The sequence below is a fragment of the Quercus suber genome, unplaced genomic scaffold (genome assembly GCF_002906115.3).
Source record: "Quercus suber isolate HL8 unplaced genomic scaffold, Cork oak 2.0 scaffold_80, whole genome shotgun sequence".
Lineage (NCBI taxonomy): Eukaryota > Viridiplantae > Streptophyta > Magnoliopsida > Fagales > Fagaceae > Quercus > Quercus suber.
Window position 1 is genome coordinate 631,044 of NW_027069545.1, and position 20,886 is coordinate 651,929.

Genomic DNA, 20,886 nt, shown 5'->3' on the forward strand with positions numbered 1-20,886 from the left:
AGCCCCATTGAAGACAAATAATCATTCATAAAGAATAAACATGTTTCAGGTTGAAACTCGGCAAATAGGAACTCCACAACCTCCTTCCCCCAAGACCATACCACCTAATTTCTCAAGCGTAACCTTAACTACATTACCATTACCACCCACTTGGATTTGATATTTAAAAGAAATTTCATGTTATAACCTCACATTCTATTTATGAGATGGTAATTCTTAATTTATTTATTATATATTTTTTGCTAGGATTAATACCATGAATGGGAGATACTTACAAAATCAGCAATGTGAATGATGTGATAATCCTCTGAAAAGTTTGTTGTTTCTGCATTGAGGATTTGAAGAAAGCGTTAGCTCCAAAGAACAATTAGCTCTTGGTGTGCTTCCTTCACTGCTAACAGTACAGTATTGAGACATAGTGTTGAGTGACATTTATCAAATTCATATACACTCATTGGGTTAGTTGTATAAAGGGGCGGTTTTGTTCTTGGTGACTCCCTTCCTCCATTACTAATGGTACAGTATTGAGACATCGTCTTCAATTTTGAGTGACGTTTTTTTATCAAATTCATATGTACTCATTGAGCTTATTGGGGTAGTTGTAGAAAGGGATAATTCTGTTCTTGGTGACTCTCCTTCTCCATGGCTAATGAGACAGTATATAGACACAGTGTCTACATTCGTGAGTAACATTTCTTCAAAATATTTGTATTCATTCATTAGGCTTAATAGAGTAGAAAGGGGTGGCCCTGTTCTCGGTGATTGTCCTCTTCCATGGTTGATGGGACAGTAGGGAGCCATAGCATCTTCAATCTTGGGTGAATTGTTGTTGTAAGGTTTATCTAAATCTTTTGTACTTGGAGAAAGGTTTGGTGTGGAATCTTTCTTGGGATTCATGTCTGGCTCTTCTTTCTTGGGTTTCATAGAGGGAAGATGTTGATGACGATGAGTTCTTGCAATGATTTGGTTCTTGATTACTAGTGAGTTCAGAGCGAGTTTTATCTAGCCGTTTTTTTTTTCTTCAGATGGGGTTGGTGCCCATGTGAATTGTGATTTTTAAAATTAGGTTTGATTTAGATAGGGGTCGGGCCGGGTTGGGTTCTGGTGGGTCGAATAAATAGACAGACATTATTTTTCTAACTATTTTTTCTTGTTTTAATTCTATTTTATTTTAGAACTAGTAGCAGGATAATTATTTTTATATTGTAATATCTATACTATTAATAACAGGATTTTATGTTTTGGTTTCAACTTTTTATGTACTAAAATATCCTCACACAAATTCTTAAACTTTTTAAAATACTCTTATCTTTTAGTTAAATAATTTTAAATTAAAAGACAAAAACAGTTAAAACAGTAATTTATTGTTCCTAAATTTTAGGTTTTTCTCTTTATCTTCTCCATTTGGCCTAAAACTTAGGACACTATCTCTATCTCATTTTTAAACATTACTCCACGTTACCTTACCTCTTTCTTTCTTTCTTTTTTCCTTTTTTTTTTGTAATATACTCTATATATCACTTTTAAACATTAAAACACTAAACCAAAAAATAAATAAATAAATAAGAGCATTATTGTACTCACAAAACGCATGTGATGAGTCTAGTAATGTATAATCTTTTCTCTAAAATTTGTTGAAGATAATTTGTTCTTCCTAAAAATTAAACTACTTTTTCTATTCAGTTCAATTGGCTTTACTTTGGTCTCATTCGGTCCAATTAGGTCTACTTCGGTCCACTTGGTCAATTTTTGGTCCCCTTAAATCCATTTTAGACAATTGGGCTATAAATTGATTCTTATTCAAAAGTTTGATTCAGTCCACATTGGTTCTAAAAATGCAATAATAAAAAAATGATCAAAAGAGGTTTATTCTAACCAGTAACTTTGTATTTTAAATTTTTTATAACTACTTTTTTTTATTTTTTATTTAAAGGATAGAAATTTTTTCTGAATTTGTTTAAGGGTAATTTTGGAAAGACAAGACAACAAATGTATTCCCCTAAAAATGTAACTTTGATTCAAGGCATTATAATACGTCAAATTCATGGAAGTAAACCTAAGTCCTAACCACTCCAATTAATTAATGTAAGATTGTGGAATATACATTATTATCTTAAAGCTGATAGCTCCTTTAAATATAAGTTTCCCGACTAATAGACACAACGAGGCTGATGATTACAATGTAATGTGTCTCGATTCAATGTTTTCGAAGAATTCAAATGTTTAAGCCAATAAGATTTCAAAACCATACATCACTTCTCGTTGAAATAATCGCTGGCCAAAACCAAATATTAAGGTATTTAAGTACTTCTAATCAGAAGCACAACTGTGACAGAGTCATGGCGAGGCTAATTTCCCACATGGATTATTTCATCATCTGTGTAACTCTAGCTTTGTCAATTGCTTGCAGGGTATGCGGTACTGCTACTCCCTTCTTCATATTTGGAGACTCCACTGTGGATCCTGGAAACAATAATTACATCAACACAATTCCTGCATACCAAGCAAATTACAAGCCTTATGGACACAATGGCTTCTTTGAAGAACCCACAGGACGCTTCTCTGATGGCCGTGTGATTGTAGATTTCATAGGTAATCATATCTATATATATATATATATTTCTCTTTTCACATTCAAAATAGCAGAAATGATTACTGCTCCATGTTGCAGCGCAACTATAACAATATTGGTTATATATCTAATGACTTTCATTCTTTCTTTTTTATAAATTTTCTAGTGTGCTTTATTGATACAACAAATTTTGCTATGCAAATTTTATAAATTGATATGTCAACTATTAAATATGCTAGAAATATTATTACTATACAAGACTTATAAATTTACATGTTATTAATTATAGAAAAATAATTCATATATTTATTTATTTGCTGTTGAAGTGGTATCAATTACATTTATTACAAGATTAGCTTGTAAATCTTTTGTGATAAAATTTATAGTAACCTTAGTACTCTCCTTTTTAAATCGACCACAAAAGGTAATTAAGAAAGTTATTTATTATGTTGTTGATGTGACACCAATTATATTCATTGTCATGTCTATTTATAAGTTTAGTAAAATTAGTAGTATCTTTATCATTGAGTTCGAATTCGATAAGAATTGAGTATAAAACCCATTTTTTACACCATCCAATAAAAGATTGATACATCAATTTTTTACTTAAAATTTAATAAATCCTACTACACATAATAACATCTTAATAAGCTCACAGTTAATTAAGTTGGATTTTCAAATATGTATTATAATTGATTGAGTGTAGTTGCACTTATTCTTTAATATGTAATATGATGATGTGGCATATTGAGATTGGATGGGTAAAGCTTAGATTTTACACTACATCCTTATATAATTTAATCTCTTATCATTTTCTAATTTTACAATAAAATATTTATCATTTTCTAATATTAGATTCCGACCATGTTAACATTTATTAAAGAGTGATGCAAAAGATATTACAAATTTTATTATATAAGCTATATTGTAACAATAAAATAACTAAACATTTTTTTATTATGTTGTTGAGCTAACACTAATCATATTCATTGCCACATTAGTTTGTAAGTTTTTTATAGTAAAATTTGTAATAATTTTAGCATTCCTTTTTAAATTTACCAAGCTTATCCCATTGATATGCAGCTGAATATGCTGAGTTGCCAGTTATTCCTCCATTTTTACAACCTTCAGCTGAATTCATCAATGGTGTTAACTTTGCCTCTGGTGGGTCTGGCATTCTTCCAGAAACCAATCAAGGACAAGTACGAAATTTACTCAATGCCATTTTTACTTTGATTTTTTATTTGAAAAAATCTGGATTAAACTAGTTGAATTGATTAAAATTGTTATTTAGGTGATTGATTTTCAGACACAGATAAAACATTTCGAAGAGGTTCAAAAATCGTTAACAAAAAAGTTAGGAGAAGCAAGAGCAAATGAGCTATTCTCAGAAGCTGTTTACTTCATTAGTATTGGAAGCAATGATTATATGGGTGGTTATCTAGGTAATCCAAAAATGCAGGAATATTATGCCCCAGAAGAATATGTTGGCCTAGTAATTGGGAACTTGACCCAGGCAATCCAAGTAAGCCTTTCCCATTATTGATAAGCTAAAGCAGCACTAGTTGTATATGTCAATTTTGATGTTATTCTTGTATTTTATTTTTTATATATTCAGGTGTTGTATGAGAAAGGAGGTAGAAAATTTGGCTTTCTGAGCTTGTCTCCACTAGGTTGCTTACCAGCCCTGAGAGCTCTAAGCCCCCAGGCCAATGAGGGTGTTTGTTTTGAAAAAGCATGTGCCCTTGCACAAGCACATAATTCTGCTTTAAAAGTTATCCTAACAAGCCTTGAACATATATTGATAGGATTCAAGTACTGCAACTCCAACTTCTATGATTGGCTCCAGGACAGAATAAATAATCCCTCTAAGTATGGTATGTGTGCTGTAAATTCCCTACTTTGGCTGTGATTCATTGATAAAAATGGTATTAAAGGTATAATAAGTATGTGTGGTAATTTCATCATGGGAGGGAGCAATGATCTTGAACTATTGTGCATCAAAAACTATAAAAGACTAGCATTTACAGATATAATTACCATGGAATAATCCTGATTACATATAGTAAAGTTAGAACCCCAGACTAGTACAACTAATGGGATTAGGATTGAGGACAACATAATACAATTGTTTTTGGGAATTGGACATATATCAAGGCTTTAAATGAACCGAGTTGCATGTCCATAGATAGCTCAAATGTCATTTATTTTAACAAATGATTCAAACTCAAATTTAAGTTTAAACTTGATTATTGATTATTAAACGAACCAAATTCAAATACAATAATTTGTCCATGAATAAGCTCTTCAATATGACTCAATTTTAGTAGCAATGTAAACAAAACAGGCATCTAAATTATAAGTCACAACTTTACCTTGTGAAGGTTTTAAGGATGGAGTGAATGCTTGTTGTGGAACCGGACCATATGGGGGCATCTTCACCTGTGGAGGCACAAAAAAGGTCACAGATTACCAATTATGTGACAATGCTGATGACTTTGTATGGTGGGATTCTTTCCATCCTACAGAGAAAATTCATGAGCAACTTGGGCAGGCTCTTTGGAATGGACCCCCTTCATCTGTAGGGCCATACACCCTACAACACCTCTTCCTTGGCAAAGAGGAGCTGACCATTGCTGACGAAGTTGATGACCCAGATAGACAGAACTTTCACTACTAAAGTTAGACAGAGCTTGGTGATCCTTTTTTTTCCCTCATAATCAATATGCTATTTGAGCTATGCTTAATATCCTTGTATGCAAGGATTGGATACTATGATGATGTGAAAAAAGATAAAAGTATAGAGAATAGGCACCCTTTTATTTTAATACTCTCTTTTGAGAGTTGGTTTGCAGTTTTAATCTCAACTAATAAAATCTCTTTTCGTGAACCTAGTTTTGCTTATATTTGTTTCATACATATGGGAAGATTTTTTATTTATTTAATTTTTTTTTTGGGGTGTAAGTAAAGTAAGAATTGTTGCAGTACTTCAAGCAATCAGCACATAAGTCAGCCGACTCAACTACCTCATCATTGATAGTAACCAACGTTAACCACTCTAGAGCCAATTGGTTAAACCATCCTTATAATTTGGTAGTAACCCAGTGCATTTCAATTTAATGATAAACTTGGCAGATGTTAAACAACCTCAGAAAATTTAGATGTACACTTATAAAACTATCAACCATGGAATCCCTAATAAGAAGTCTGACATTATTGTCTCCAAATGTGTCCTGTTTTGATGACAAAAAGTACTACAGTATTACGGGTTGGACTTGGAACTTGAAAGGCAAAGAGCACCTAAATAAGCAATCTGTTGAAAGATAAAAGGTGGTGGTTGGAAGAGCTACGTAGTGATCGATCAAAAAGGGTCATTGTCAGCCCAATACTGCTTCATCCTGTGCGTGTGTGTGCCCCTAGAATTATCTCTAAACGGTCCTGGTGCAAAATAATTTCACATGCAATGATCAAGGCCTGACTTTGCGTAAGGACTGGTTTTCATCCATTTATTGATATATATATATATATATATATATAAAGGGTGAAACTCTCTTTTTCCTTTGAGGATAGGAACTTATTACCAATAAGAAGTATGAATGAGACAAATAGTTGTACAATAAGTTTAAGAGAATGGATTGATTGAAAGGGTTTTAATTAAGCCGACTACTTAATTGCCAAGGCTTCGTATTAGGCATAGGCGTTTTTAGGACACAGCCAAAAAAACATTATTCCATATCTCTGATGCGTTGCGCTTTCCTCTCATATTGTTAACAATAAATAGTGTGAACCAGAGACAAATAGTTGTGCGATAAGTTTATGAGAATTGATTGATTGAAAGGGTTTTATGAGATAACTTAATTGCCAAGGCTTTGTGGGAAATGGAACTTAGAGAAAGGCTTTTTTAAGACATGATTAGAAGGCAGAAATTATTCCATACATCTGATGTATTAGGCTTCTCCATCACATTATTACCAAATAAGATGTAAGAACAAGGCAAGTTTAAGAGAATGAATTGATTGATTGAAAGGTTTTAGAAGACCACTTATAATTTGCCAAGGCTTCTTGGGAAATAGAGCTTTGACAATGGCTTTTTTAGAAAGATGGCCAAAAAGTAGATATTATTTTATATATTTGATATATTGCATTTTTCTCTCACATAAAAGTTGGTTCCTATAAACGACTTATAGGTGAAACATATTCTTAAGTGAGAGGATGTCCTATTACACATGGTATTCTGAATTATTTTACATGCTTTTTTTGACAGTAGAATTATTTAACATGCTAGAAGTAATTAATAATGAAAATAGGTACATTTTTATTGCTATGATGAAAAACAAGCTACCTTCAATGCATAATTATTGGGTTCACTAACAAAATTTCTTCTTCTCTTTTCACCCTTTTTTTATAGCTAAATCGTTAAAACTTGTGTAATGAAATTCACAAAAATCTTGATTGGATATGGATAATACCTTAAGACTTAAGTGGAGTATGCGTAGAAGATTTACCTTCCTTTGCATAATTAACATGGCCATTGTTGCGGCTTCAGCAATCAGTCTATTTGAGATTTTATAGGTGCTTTTGTATGCAGCACATAAAGATTTTCATCAAATATACGTCCTGATTTGATAAGTTTCACATCCTCCATTTCTAAATATAAAAAAAGTAACCAAAAAAGAAGCCTAGAACCCTTGCTAAATTGTTAAAACAAAGAAAATTCACACTTTAACATAGTCATCTTGTATACTACAGGGGGAAAATAGATGTACTATATTCTATAAATAAATTGCTCATCTTAGATTTATGTTGCGAAATAACTTAATTATAGAAAATAGACTTCCATCTTAGGATGATATAAAAAAAATTAAAAATTAAACCTGAAAAATTAAATAGGCAAGTAATTAACATGTTACATTTTCAAGATGACTTAGATCGAGGTCATGTTTTAAGAGTTGGTATACCCTACATATGATAAATGTAATTACCCTCTTACGTGCAAATGGGTTCAATTTACCTCATAAGTTGACCTGGCATACTATAAAAAAAGAAAGTAAAAAAAAAAAAAAAATCACTTACTGTATGGTTTAGAATAGAATTTTCCAAATCAAACATTTTGTTAAGAACATGTTCGACACAATTAATCTTTCCCTAGCTTCCTCGCTAGTTTTCTATTTGATGATCTCAATATATCATGAAAAATGCATGTATCATTCAGATCTCGCTTTTTTAAAGAATAGGCATAAACCGCATCAGAGATAAATGATAAATGTTGGTTCTACTTGATGTGTGCAAAAAGTTATTTCTACACATCTCCAAGAACACAGGTAAATGTAACAAAAAAACTGTTGTGTGTGTCAGTGTCTGTTGTACGAGAGAGAGAGAGAGCAAAAGGATCAACCAGTGCATGACCAATGTGAAAACCAAAGTTGCATGGAAGTTCAGGGCAAGTCCTTTAAAGATGGCACTCATTTGATTTTATTGGTTACAGCCAAAACGCGTAGAGAAAAGCCTGTCCATATACAAGTTGGCGAAATGTCACTGAGCTTTCACTTCAAAGTAAGCATAAGCATGAGTATATCCAATCTCCTTCCACGTGAAGAATATATCAAAAGAAACATGAGTATATAACCTAGCAATTTCATTTGTTTTTTTAGGAAAAATATGTTTTTAGGAAAATTGTTTGGTGGAGAATATTTTCAGGAAATATTACTTTTTTATTTTATTTTAGTGTGACATTGATAACATTTTTTTTTTGAGTGGATGGTTTTGTTTAGGAAATATGGTTTTGGGTTTTTGACACTAAATGTGTACTAATTCACTAACCATGCATACACATATAGCATCTTTTAGAACCATTATCTTTGAGTTCCTTTCAATTATTGTTGCTTTAGTTTGAATAAGAGTGGTTCATCACCTCAAATAAAGTATTATTTCATCACAGAGCTCAGAGACCAATTTCATGACCCAAATCCATATGATACAAATTTAGGTATATGAATAACTTATTGGTCTTAGAAACATCAATTAAAGTTACTAAACCTCAAAATTAATTCCAAATAAATAAACCGTTAAATAAATGTCTTACAAACAATAAGCATCCATCACTGAAAAAAAATTTAAAAAAAAAAAAAAAAACTCAAAATGTCATGTAATTTCAAATAAATCAAAAATAACTAAAGTCCTATAAATAATGTCAATCACAATCAAAGTCATTTTAGGTTCTTTAAAGCTCTTCCTTCATGCTATACTAGCTCTCAATTTAAACTTAATTTTAGAAAGTTATTAATGACGGGTGAGTTACACGACCCAATGAGCAGTTATACACAACATATGACAAAATAAAATATTGATACCGTAGTTTGGCCCCTTACCCAAAAATTCCAAAAGACTGAAACCCAAAACACCAAACATGGACCTTGACAGTTGCACATACAATGTTGTATGCACAACAACGAAGGCCTAACTCAACCAAGCATTGTCCAAGAATCAAAACAAAGATACTTGAAACAAAACTAGTCTTGTATACAATGAATTAGCCCTAAGCTTGTCTGTTGCCCAAGTTCAATCCCCTAACAGAGGCATAGAAGCCATTAAAAAAGACATGTGTCAAAGGTGGGAATTGTCATGCATACATTTTACGTGCGACTGGTGACACAATCATTACTCCCAATCACCTACATTTAATGCACTATCAGATCCTGTGCACTAACAGCTTGTCGCACATACAATGTCTTCGTTGTTACTAGAATTGAGACCAAAACATAAATTTCCAAAGAATTAGGAATGGTAACAACTCCCCACCATGCTCGACCTGCCTTGCCTTGCACAAGTTTTCCAACCCTGAAGAGGTGATGATGGGGTAGGGATGGGTTTTTCCCGCCCCCTTCTCAATTGTGTATATATGTTTTTATTTAATATATATATTTAAATATTATATATAATTAAACTTATTCTTTTTATACAAATTCTATTTATAATTTATTTTTTTTCAAATTTATTATATTATCATCCCCCAAAATTCTTGTTTTGTCTCTTTCTTGGCTCTCTCATGGTTGCCTATCTCATTTATATCTCATCTCTACTATATTAATGTTTAAGTCACCTTAATAGAGATGGAAAAATCCTACCCATCTAGCTGAAACATTAGGGTTCAGCTATTTGTTATACTAATTTTAATTTTTATTATTATTTAAGAATAATAAATTTAATATATATCTAGAATTACCAATTCTAGTGATTGAACAAATGAGCCTTTTCCTGTTCATTTTGATATAATAGTTTACCCCAGGTGGTTGAGATGAGACATATACAGATCTAAAAGGTAAAAACGGAAAGAAAAATCTTGTGTTTCTCATAAAGTTCTTAAATTTAACTCGGTTTGATGGCAAAATAGGATGTCTGTACTATCAATTATTGTTGCTTGAACCTAGAAAAGTTAAAAAAAAGGTTGTAATTGTTGTCTAGTATTCAAAATCTTCATCATCTCTTGATAAAATTAAAATTAAATTACACTTTTTGTTTCTTTAAATTTGGGATAATTCTATTTTAATCCTTTATATTTAAAATTTGCATTTTCATCTCTCCAATTTGATTCTTTTTCTAATAGCATCCTTTCGTCCAAGTCTGTTGCTTCAAATTTCATTAAATACCGCCTACATTATGAGCATTATTTTAAAAATAGAACATAAGTAAAAATTATTGAAATAAAATTCTCTCTCTCTCTTTTTTCTCCTTCGTAATCCTTTTAGTTCCATTTCATTTTATTTTTTAGTCTTTTAATTTCAGTTTGGAATATAGTTTGAGAGAGAGATTGAGAAATGTTTTGATGAAAATCAAACCCATATATTTCACCCCCTTCATATGTACACATCACCTTTTCTGGAAGATCTCATTCAAACAAGATCACAAACGCCTTAATAATACAACCCAAACCCATCATTGCATTTAGATTATCTTTAATAAACATCAACAACATTGCAAATCTCACAATAAATATCAAACCCAACTCAAAAATAAACAAAATCCTATTTTTCCCCTCAAGACCTTTGAGGCTTCGTGGGTAGTAAAAAATCGCTTGGAGAAAGCAAAGCTAGAGACATTTGAGTGTGGCGTCGTGATGCTCTCTAAAACAAAACAAACTCCATTGCCACCGCCTCCTCCACCTCAATCACATTATCATCCCAAAAGTAGCGCTACTTTGTCATTGTTCATCATTGTGGCATACACAGAGAAGCAAAGGTTTATTCATTAATTTTGATCATATATATATAATTAAGTTAACACTATTCAAAATGACAAAATTTCAAATAGAAAAATTTTGCCATTTTGAGCTTATTTGGAATGTAGTAATTTGCAAATCACTAACTAAGATGGACGTAAGGACTATTTAGATAATGGAATACAACTTGAGGAACGAAAATGAAAAATTTTAAGGGACCAAAATATAAATAATCCCCTCAAAGGATAAAAGTATAATAATATCTAAATTTAACAATCTTATTGTGTTGCAACATAATAAGATTGTGTTTCTCATAGATATACTTTAACTTTTTTTTTTTATATATTTAGAATACTAAGTATTTTAACACACACATATAGGGAGAATAGAGAAAGTCTTAAAAAAACTGATTGTAATGTATATCCAAAAAAGCTAACTCTTGGATATACAGCATAGACTTTAAGCCTCTTTAAATATAAACAATCTCACCAAAAATATGTATTGCTAACACACCAAACTAATACAATTTATATAATTTTTTTTAGAAATTTTTTATATATATTTGATTTGCTATAATTATATCAAATTGTGCATGTTATATATATATATATATAAAATTTCTTTTAAACATAATTTTTTTCACTTAGTGGTTCACTCACAACTCACGACAGGCCAAGTCTCTAAATAAGAATATAATTTTTATCATTTATTTGATTGGTACCAACACTAAATCTTTTTTCTTGATTGGCTATGTACCAAAAACTAGTTCCATAATAAGCATGATAATGATCGTTTGGATTTATTAAAAACTCTCTCACCTCACCGGCCCTTGGTGCCATCATTTAACCATTTCCTTAGGAAAAAAAAAGGAGGTGAGGTGAGAAGAAGATCTCATCTGACCAAAAACCCACAAACAAAACAAAGACAGACAAGAGAGAGAGAGAGTGAGGAAGGTTGTGTCTGAAGCTAATAGGAGTATTTTACTTATTGTTTGGTGGGTTTTTGCGGGACTAGACAACCCACCAGTTGTTGCGGCTCTTTGAAGAGAGAGAAAGAAAGAGTGAAAAGAAAAGGACTTTAGAGAGTGAGAGAGAGAGAGAGAGAGACACAGAAATAGAAAGAGAGAAATATTAGAGAGAGTGAGATGGTGACTAATATGGAGATGGGATCTCAAACCCACCAGCAAAATCACAACTTCCACCACTACTACTAACTTCAACCATTTCCCCGTTCATTTTTTTTTTTCAGGTACACCCATCTCTTTCTTTTTTCATTAGCCCCTTCTTAGATTGAATTCTGAGCAAACCCCATTTGAATTTCTCTGCTTACCTGTATAGATCTTCCACATTTCCTTCATTTTTGGTCAAAATGGTGATCTGGGTATGCCTTGTTTCTTTGATTTGGGCTGTAAAAATCTATTCTTTTCTCAATTATAATGTGGATTATGTACATGGCTTTTTTTTTCTTTCCCTTTTTTTATTATGTTTTGGTTACGTTTTGGTTTTTGGTCAATGTTCAATTCTCATTGTTTCTCTCTCTCAGATCCAAAACAAGCTGTAGTCCATAATCTCTCTCTCTCTCTCTCTCTCTACTTTCAGATCTTCTTATCTATCCAGAGTTTTTGTCAGAATGATATTTCGGGAATGCTTTGCTTATTTATTGTTTTTTTGGTAGATTGAGGTCTGAAGATGTTTTGTTTAGACATTTCTAAATATAGAAGATATTTTATATTTTATATCTTTTTTGAAGTGTGAGTAATTTTCTTTCTAATAGTGTCCTAGGTTGGTCAGAAAATTTAGGAAAGGATGTAAAATGTAAATTTCTAAATTTGTCATGTTCTTATTTGGGAACCAATGAAATCTAATCCTTCATTTAAGTGTGTACTTTCAGATCTTTGATTTCCTGCTTATTGCACTAGTCCTTCAATTTCCTTAGTTTGTAGAAAATGGCGTTTTCTGTCTGATTTGAGCTATAAACTTTTTGTTTTGTGGATGATGGATGTCTGAAAACTCTCTCTCATTTGGATCTCTCTAAAAATTTGGGTAGGATTCTTTTAGAAATGGTATAGGAAAAGTTGATAAATTAAAGTTTTGAATTTTAGTTCTGTCTTACACTGAGGTCTTCAGTTCCAAAATCTCGTTTAGATCCTATGTATTGGGATCATTTTATTTGGATTTGGCGTATTAGTTCTGATCTACTGGGCTTTGGATTTGTATTTCCTTGAATTGTGTTTGAAATCACTTAGCAAAAAAAAATTTGTGTTTGAAATGGTTCAGTGGTTGTCCCACTTTGGCTTTGGGTCAATTTTTAAGGGATAGTTCTTAGGTTCAGAAAAACATCAATAAAAAAAATGTAAATTAATAAATAAAAAACCACATAGGTGTTTTCAGTAATCTATGTTTCTTTAATGTATTCTTTAAAAATGGTGCTTTGGATGGTTGGTCTCTCAAAAGACAACTGTTTCTAACTTGGTTGCAATAAGGAGACTGCTTGATTTTGTTCAGTGATTTAGCGTGACTAAGTTATGAGCCTTCTGGTGTAGTTGACTTAGTTCTATATTATATTTTTCCCCAGAAAAATTTGGATTTTGGAGTAAAAATCATCTTTTTGATGCTTCAACTGTTTTAATGTAAAGAATGGATGGGAAAAGAATTGAAAATCACATTTTTATTATTTAGGCCCTGAGAAGGCAAGGAACCTCAAGCCTTATACAATTACTTAGCTTGGATAAGGTGAGTTCCCATTTTTATGCCAAAAGAAAATGTAGAACGTTAGGTTCAATATGTTAATTTCTATTCTTTTCCTACATATACTCACTAACTAGAACTTACTATGGTTAATGCTAACATGATTGGATTATATTATAGAATTTACTATGATTAATGCTAACATGATTGGATTGTATTATAGACATTTTTACTTGATAGTATTAGGGGTTCTTTGTTTGGATCTCATTGAGAGAAAACAGTTATTTTTTCTTAATTATTGAGAGAAACTTAGTAATAGTATCAGTAATTCTTTTGATCTTATTGTTAATTCTCTCAAAATGAAACCTATTCCAAACATTATTTATTGTGTCAGTATGTTATTTGTAGGTTATAACTGTATAAAGTTGCTGTACCTGGAAATGTATCTCTTTCGCAAGTTGTTTCCATTTTGCTTTATCCATAATTCTTCATGATAGTGGTTTTGATAGTTTGTTTTAACTATGATACCATTGTGTCACGATTAACTGGCCTGTCATGCATCAGATTTTTGAGTTATGAATATTAATTGTTTCTCATTCAGCATCTCTTGTAGTAGTAAGATATATGTGATGTGTTGGACCACTTATGTTCTAGCTTGATTGGAAGATTCTGATAGATTCAAGAATAGTATACTTAGGTCTGTTTCTCCTTATTTCTAATTTAGAGTTTTACTTCTGATGCTTGGTTATTATTAACAATTTGAAATATTTCTTGCTAAAATTTCTCTTATTCTTTATTTTTCACATTTTTGCAGTAGGACTTCAAATATTGTTTCAGCATACTGGTAGTCGTGTTGGTTGCAGGACTTCTTTTTGGTTCTTTTAAAACAGCTTGATGGGTTCCAGATTCCCATCTCATCAACTCAGCAATGGCCTCTATGTCTCAGGCCGGCCTGAGCAGCCAAAAGAAAGGACTCCAACAATGAGTTCAACTGCTATGCCCTATACTGGTGGTGATATCAAGAAGTCAGGAGAACTAGGGAAAATGTTTGATATCCCAATGGATGGCTCTAAATCTAGGAAGTCTGGGCAGTTAACCAGTGCTCCTTCAAGGACTGGATCTTTTGGAGGTGCTGCGACGCATTCAGGACCCATCACGGCAAATTCAGCAGCTCGGGCTGGGTATACAACATCAGGTCCTGTATCTTCAGGCATGGTTGGTTCAGCCTCAATGAAGAAATCAAATTCTGGGCCACTGAATAAGCATGGTGAACCTATGAAGAAGTCATCTGGTCCCCAATCTGGTGGAGTGACACGCCAAAACTCTGGCCCTATCCCAGTTCTTCCTACAACAGGTCTTATTACTTCTGGGCCTATTTCTTCTGGCCCACTAAATTCATCCGGGGCCCCAAGAAAGGTCTCTGGTCCTCTAGATTCCATGGGGTCAATCAAAACACACGGTTCCTCTGTTGCTCACAACCCAGCTGTGACTACTCTGACCCAAGATGATGAATATTCCTTCAGAAGGAACTTCCCAAAGCCAATATTCTGGTCTGTGATTCTGATATTTGTGATGGGATTTATTGCTGGGGGATTTATTCTTGGAGCGGTCCACAATCCCATTCTGCTCATTGTTGTGATAATTCTTTTCGGTTCAGTGGCTGCATTATTCATTTGGAACTCATGTTGGGGGAGAAGAGCTATCACAGGTTTCATTTCTCGTTATCCTGATGCTGAACTGAGAACTGCAAAAAATGGGCAATATGTGAAGGTTTCTGGGGTATGTAGCTTAAGAAGTGCTGATATAATTCTTATATATCTGCTGTGGTTGCAGTTTCTACTGATTAAGATCTATGCTTATGTGAATTGAATTTTTTTTCTTCTTTTTCTGGAAAGGTTTTGGTTTTTTTTTTGACAGTATAAACAGTGGAAGAGGAAATAGCTGCTTTAATGAAAATTGAATAAAAGAGGAATTACTAGAAAGGGTTCGAGTATTTTATCTTGACATGGCCACATACTGAATGAAAATAGATTATCTTAATGTCTTGGACATGTGAACACAGAATTCTTACAAGAATCTTAGAAAGTTCATGTTAATAGAAATTTTATGAAAAAGATTTCTTATGAATAGCATCAGTTGTCAAATTATGTGAGTTTTTTTTTTTTTTAATGTATTTATGGAGATCTACAAAACAATATTTACTTTTACAAGATTTCTTTTGGCAATCAATGTTTTATACTTCAGTATTTTGTATGTTTGTCTTCATGTGTGTCAGTGTGTGGAGAGAGAGAGAGAGAGAGAGGGAGAGAGAGATAAAGAGAGTATCTTGAACACAAGTTATAAACAGGCATTAATTGGCTGCAGAAAATTGATTTCTGTGCAATGGATAAAGGCTTGGTAGGTTTCTTGTATGAAAGTTCTTCATCTGCTTAATGTTACCTTTTTGCATACGCTTTAAGTGACATCTGTATGAAAATCTGATGAGTTTTTTTGTTATAATTTTTGAAGGTCGTTACCTGTGGTAATGTACCGCTTGAGTCATCCTTCCGGAGAGTTCCTAGATGCGTCTATACATCGACCAGCTTATACGAGTATCGAGGATGGGATTCTAAGCCAGCCAATTCTACACACCGTCGTTTTACATGGGGACTTCGATCATCTGAGGTGAGTAATTGAAATATTACTTCTCAGTTGCCGCTGGTGGTTCATAATGAGTTGGATCTTATACCATCCATGAGATTTCTATGGAAATTTTCTATTTTTGTTTTAGGTGTATGCTATATTTTAGCGTGTTTTTTGCTTATCTAGAAAAACTATGAATTTATATTTGAATCTAGTGAAACTATTGATCTCCCTTGAGGGTTCCTGGCCTTATTAGTTGGATACCATTTGCATATCTTGGCATTTTTTCACCTTTTTTTAGCTATAAATCTATTTTCTGCTAACCAGGATGTCCATGCTTTGATCCCACCCTTAGTCTTAAAGGCTTTTTAGAAAAGACACTTTGGGCATGTCTCCACCATTGGGTATTATAGAATTGTGCCAATAATAGAATTTTTTTAACATTTTTCCAGAAAGGCACACATCTTTCCCCAGTTTGCGTAAGTGGAGCAGAAAAGCAAATATAATGCTAACATACGTCAGGGAGAGTACTTCTATTCATTAACCTCATGTCAATCACAATCAAATTTTAGGGTTCAAGTGATAGTCCAGCGGTAATGACATCGTTTGTGGTGTCCGATGTTTGTGGTTCAAACCCCATGACCCCCACCAATTACTTATCAAAGAAAATTGCAGTCAAATTTAAAATTATTGTTCGTCAAACACAATAGGCCTCTCTTGAGAGCCAAATGAAAGCTCTCCTATATCGATGAGCTCTAGCTCAATTGACACCTCTCTCCTTATAAGTTCTAAGGGGAGGGTGAGGTCATATTTCAAGACTCATTGGGTGCATGTGTAACGTACCTAAAAAAATGAAGAAGCAAAAGCTCTCTCCCATGAGCTTTGTGAGTGAAAGGAAGCCCTGGGTTTCTTTTCTTGGCTTATGGTTCAACCTTCCAGCCATTTACCCTCAATGGCTTCTACAAAGAAAGAATTTGGATTAGTTAATTCTCAGCCCTTGCTTCTATAATCTATTGGGCAATGTCTGAGGGGTTTTGTATTTTAAAAGGACAAAAGAAAAAAAAAAGTTTATGCAGCATACAGCAGCTTAGAGGGGAGGAAGGGTGTTGGTGCGTTTGTAAAATGTCTTGCCTTTGGGCCTTTTAAGCCAAGTTTCCATCTCATCACAATTCTGTTGATTGATGCATGCAGGCCAGAGACATGCCACTATCAACAGAAACCTTTTGTTCATCGGGAATTTGCAGAGGCATTCCCAACTCATTTCAATTGTTTATCTTGAATCTTCTGTTTATGTTGTTTAACAGAGGCATGTGGTCGACTTCTACATCTCTGATTTCCAGTCTGGGTTAAGAGCATTGGTTAAGACAGGCTATGGTGCAAGGGTGACTCCTTATGTTGATGACTCCGTTCTTATTGATGTTAACCCAGAAAACAAAGACATGTCTCCTGAGTTTCTCCGATGGTTGGCAGAGAGGAACCTTTCAAGTGATGATCGTGTAATGCAATTAAAAGAGGGGTAAGAAACTGTTTTATTCTTTAGAGTTTTGTTCACCTTAGTTTGTTTGTCTGATGAAAAATGTTAACCAAAGATTCACATTTTCTTTTCCTTGTCCTTGGGTGGGAGGGAGGCCCCAGTTTAGCATTATTGAGTCCAATGCATAAGTATAACATATAACAGTTACTTCATGATTGGATTAAGGGACAACCAAATGCCTTGTATGTTAATAATCAAGATTAACACTATGTTTGGTTGGGGGGATAATAGGGGGAATGGAAAAAAAAAAAAAAAAAAATGTTAATAATCAAGATTAACACTATGTTTGGTTGGGGGGATAATAGGGGGAATGGAAAAAAAAAAAAAAAAAAAAGGAGGGAAATAGGGTGGAAAATAGTGTTTTTCACTAATTGGCATGCTGAGGATGGAAAACCTAGGAGAAAATTTTCTCCCACGGGCCCACAATTTGCATCCTCCCAAATCAGAAGGAAAATTGTGGAGAGAAAACTGCTCTCACTATGGAATTACACTAATGCCCTCTCCCACCTACCCTCTTCACAAACACAACGGCTATTCTAGAATCAAGTAAAAAATAAAACAAAGAGTGAGAGCTGGAGAAAAAAAAAAGAGAGAATGAGAGCACTAGCTAGAACGTTCTCGAATGAGGGAGAAAAAGAAAGAAAACAAGGGGGAGATAAAGAGATAAGGACAAACGTGTATGGAGGAAAAGGAAAAAAAAAAAACAGAGAGCAAGAGCTGGAGACAAAAAATAGAGAATGAGAGCACTTCTTGAATGAGGGAGAAAAAGAAAGAAAAGAAGGGGGAGATAAAGAGATAAGGACAAACGTGTATGGAGTAAAATAAAAAAATGTATGGATGAAATGAAATGAGAGAAAGAGAAATAATATAAAGAATAAAAAATTCTAATTGAAAAATGTTACCACAATATTTTCACAATAAATTTTAAGTAACATATTATTATTAGTTAATATTGATGAGTAAAAAAATAATTTTAGTGGTGGGTTTAAATTAGAACTAGTAACAACTTTTCACATAAATTTTGTTGTGAAAGTATTGTGAAAAATGTTGTAGACGTAACACTTTCCATTGAAAAATATAATTGGTAAATTTTATATTATTTAATGAGTACAAATAAATCTATTTTTTACCTATTATGTAACAAGGGTATAATAGTCAATTCATATAAACTACATTTTCTATCCTCCCACTTTTCTTTTCAACCAAACAAAAGAGTTTTCCACCCTTTCACTTTTCCATCTCTCCAACCAAACACACACGAGGAAAAACTAAATACTTTTCATCCACCAACCAAACAGACCCTAAGAGAAGTCTTAAACAGTACCAATGACCTTTAGGTTAAATGCCATTTCTTGGTGTTTTCTAACATTGATATCTAGGGTTCAAATTCTCCATCCGCACTTGCAATGTATGAAAAATAAATAAATAAATAAAGAAACCTTCAACAGTAGAACGTTGTGATAAAACCTTGAAACTGCTGATGATGTTTTGTAGGTACATCAAAGAAGGTAGCACGGTTAGCGTGATGGGTGTTGTTCAGAGAAATGACAATGTGCTTATGATTGTCCCTCCACCTGATCCGCTAACAACTGGATGTCAATGGGCACAATGTATCTTTCCAGCTAGCCTTGAGGGTATTGTTTTGAGATGTGAAGATACATCAAAAATTGATGTCATACCTGTTTAGGACATCACTCATTCAGTCGTTTGTGAAATATCTTGTTCGAAATATCAGAAATTGGTGATGGTGGTGGTGTTTGTAGTAAAAAAGTGGTGGTAAGTATGTTGATTAAGCTGATGTGATTTTTATCTTTTTCTTTTTTGTTTCCTTTATTTTTTTTTCCCCACCTTTAGCTTGGTGTATAGTTTTAAGGAGTTTTCATTCCGTTATTTTTCCTAGGGTTTGGAAGCTTTTGTAATGGGCGTGTTGATGTAATGAGAAAATTTACAGGTTTGAGCAGACTGCAGTTATGTTGAAAAGGAGCAGTTAGTTGAAAAGGAAAGAAAATGTTTGATTCATGAGTTGATTTTTCATATTGGAATTGTGAGGTTATTTGTATTCCATATTTGAAGGGGAGAGAAGGGATGGGGAGGTGGGGTGGAACTAATATTTCTCTTCTATGACTTGCCCTATATAAATTGCTTTCTTAAGTATATAGTTATACTTTTCTAATGATGACATGAGTTATACCAAATTAATGTCAAAGCCACCTTATCGGGAATGGCAAAATACCTTTGACAGGACAGGGATGGGATAGGGCAGCCTTGATTCAACTCCGTCCTGCCCTTTTGTCATCCCTAATTATTTATGTTGTAGACTAAGATTGGAAGTTGTATTTGCCTATTCTAATCGATACACAATCACTGTAAAGGTTTTTATCATCTATAAATGTCAAATATGAAGAGAATATCCTGTATGAGGCATTGTATAAGAACAGATTTGTGAATCACAATTTTCCTTTCATAAATATTTGTACGAATCATGTATGCAGACTTTCTAATTGTTATTGGATTTGTTCTTGGAAGTTTCAAATTCTACAATTTACCCCTTAGACTTCTGAACTGCTGTTATCTTGGAACTTCAAATTAAATTTTTTTTTTTCCCAAAGTTATAAAACAAAATGACTTCATTTATTATGGGTTGTTAATGAAAGTTAGGAAGAAGATCAAAATGTCAGTAATCTTAAAGTTCAAAGATTCCCAAAAATCTCACTCTTTGGTCTTAAAAATACTTAGCCACTTAGGGTAAAATGCAAAACTAGTGTTTTAAGTTTCTTGAGATTTCATTTCAATTCTCTAATTTTGCTTTTATTCATTTCGGTCCTTTAACTTTCAACTTTATTCAATTAAGGCTTTTTCATCAATTTTTGTTACATGTTGTGGTTAATTTTTCAATTTTATAAATTTTTTTCAAATTTTTAAATTAAAAAAATTCAATTAATGATTGAAAAATATTTTTAGAATTTTTTTTTTCAAATTTTTTTATAAAAGTTAACGGAAAGACCTTAATTGAATAAATCTGGAACTTAGAGAACTGAAATGAAATCTAAAGAAAACTAGAGGGTCAATTTTGCATTTCAGCTAAATACTTTTTTTAAAAGGATGAGTAATTGCCTTTTCTAACCCTTACTAGTTAGTACCCAACCTTAGAATTGATTAAAAAAATGAAAGTGTTTAAAACTAGATGAAATAAAATATGTTTTAGTCAATTATGGTAAAAACAAGTTTTAGTCAAAAAAGAGAAATAAATAAATAA

At 32.8% G+C, this 20,886-nt stretch overlaps 2 protein-coding genes across 6 annotated transcripts; both read left to right on the forward strand.

Annotated features, from left to right (window-relative positions):
• Positions 1–2,219: 2,219 nt before the first annotated feature.
• On the forward strand, positions 2,220–5,462 carry LOC112029710 (GDSL esterase/lipase 5). Its single transcript, XM_024062402.2, has 5 exons — positions 2,220–2,592; positions 3,656–3,774; positions 3,867–4,097; positions 4,191–4,449; positions 4,957–5,462. The coding sequence occupies exons 1-5, from the start codon at positions 2,220–2,222 to the stop codon at positions 5,250–5,252; spliced, it is 1,278 nt and encodes a 425-aa protein (XP_023918170.2). The 3' UTR covers positions 5,253–5,462.
• A 6,172-nt stretch (positions 5,463–11,634) lies between these two features.
• LOC112029702 (uncharacterized membrane protein At1g16860) lies at positions 11,635–19,613 on the forward strand. 5 transcript variants are annotated; one of them, XR_010629055.1, is made up of 6 exons: positions 11,635–12,167; positions 14,289–15,253; positions 15,983–16,138; positions 17,401–17,612; positions 19,125–19,406; positions 19,531–19,613. XR_010629055.1 is itself a non-coding variant. In XM_065773783.1 (6 exons), exons 3-6 carry the CDS (start codon positions 14,369–14,371, stop codon positions 19,315–19,317), a joined length of 1,446 nt encoding a protein of 481 aa, XP_065629855.1. In that variant the 5' UTR covers positions 11,635–12,167; positions 13,466–13,519; positions 14,289–14,368; the 3' UTR covers positions 19,318–19,613. The 5 variants fall into 5 exon arrangements, 4 of the variants coding, with proteins under 4 accessions (XP_065629855.1, XP_065629854.1, XP_023918159.1 ...); XM_065773783.1 differs by adding an exon at positions 13,466–13,519 and having other exon boundaries at positions 19,125–19,613; XM_065773782.1 differs by adding an exon at positions 14,076–14,171 and having other exon boundaries at positions 19,125–19,613.
• Positions 19,614–20,886: the final 1,273 nt, after the last annotated feature.

Excerpts from the sequence above, each read along its gene's own strand:
- LOC112029710 (XM_024062402.2), top strand. The coding sequence starts at position 2,220 with ATGTTTAAGCCAATAAGATTTCAAAACCATACATCACTTCTCGTTGAA. Across the intron at positions 3,775-3,866 it reads CAGAAACCAATCAAGGACAA|GTGATTGATTTTCAGACACA; the intron begins GTACGAAATTTA and ends ATTGTTATTTAG. Across the intron at positions 4,450-4,956 it reads AAATAATCCCTCTAAGTATG|GTTTTAAGGATGGAGTGAAT; the intron begins GTATGTGTGCTG and ends TACCTTGTGAAG.
- LOC112029702 (XM_065773783.1), top strand. The coding sequence starts at position 14,369 with ATGGGTTCCAGATTCCCATCTCATCAACTCAGCAATGGCCTCTATGTC. Across the intron at positions 15,254-15,982 it reads AATATGTGAAGGTTTCTGGG|GTCGTTACCTGTGGTAATGT; the intron begins GTATGTAGCTTA and ends TAATTTTTGAAG. Across the intron at positions 16,139-17,400 it reads GGGGACTTCGATCATCTGAG|AGGCATGTGGTCGACTTCTA; the intron begins GTGAGTAATTGA and ends GTTGTTTAACAG.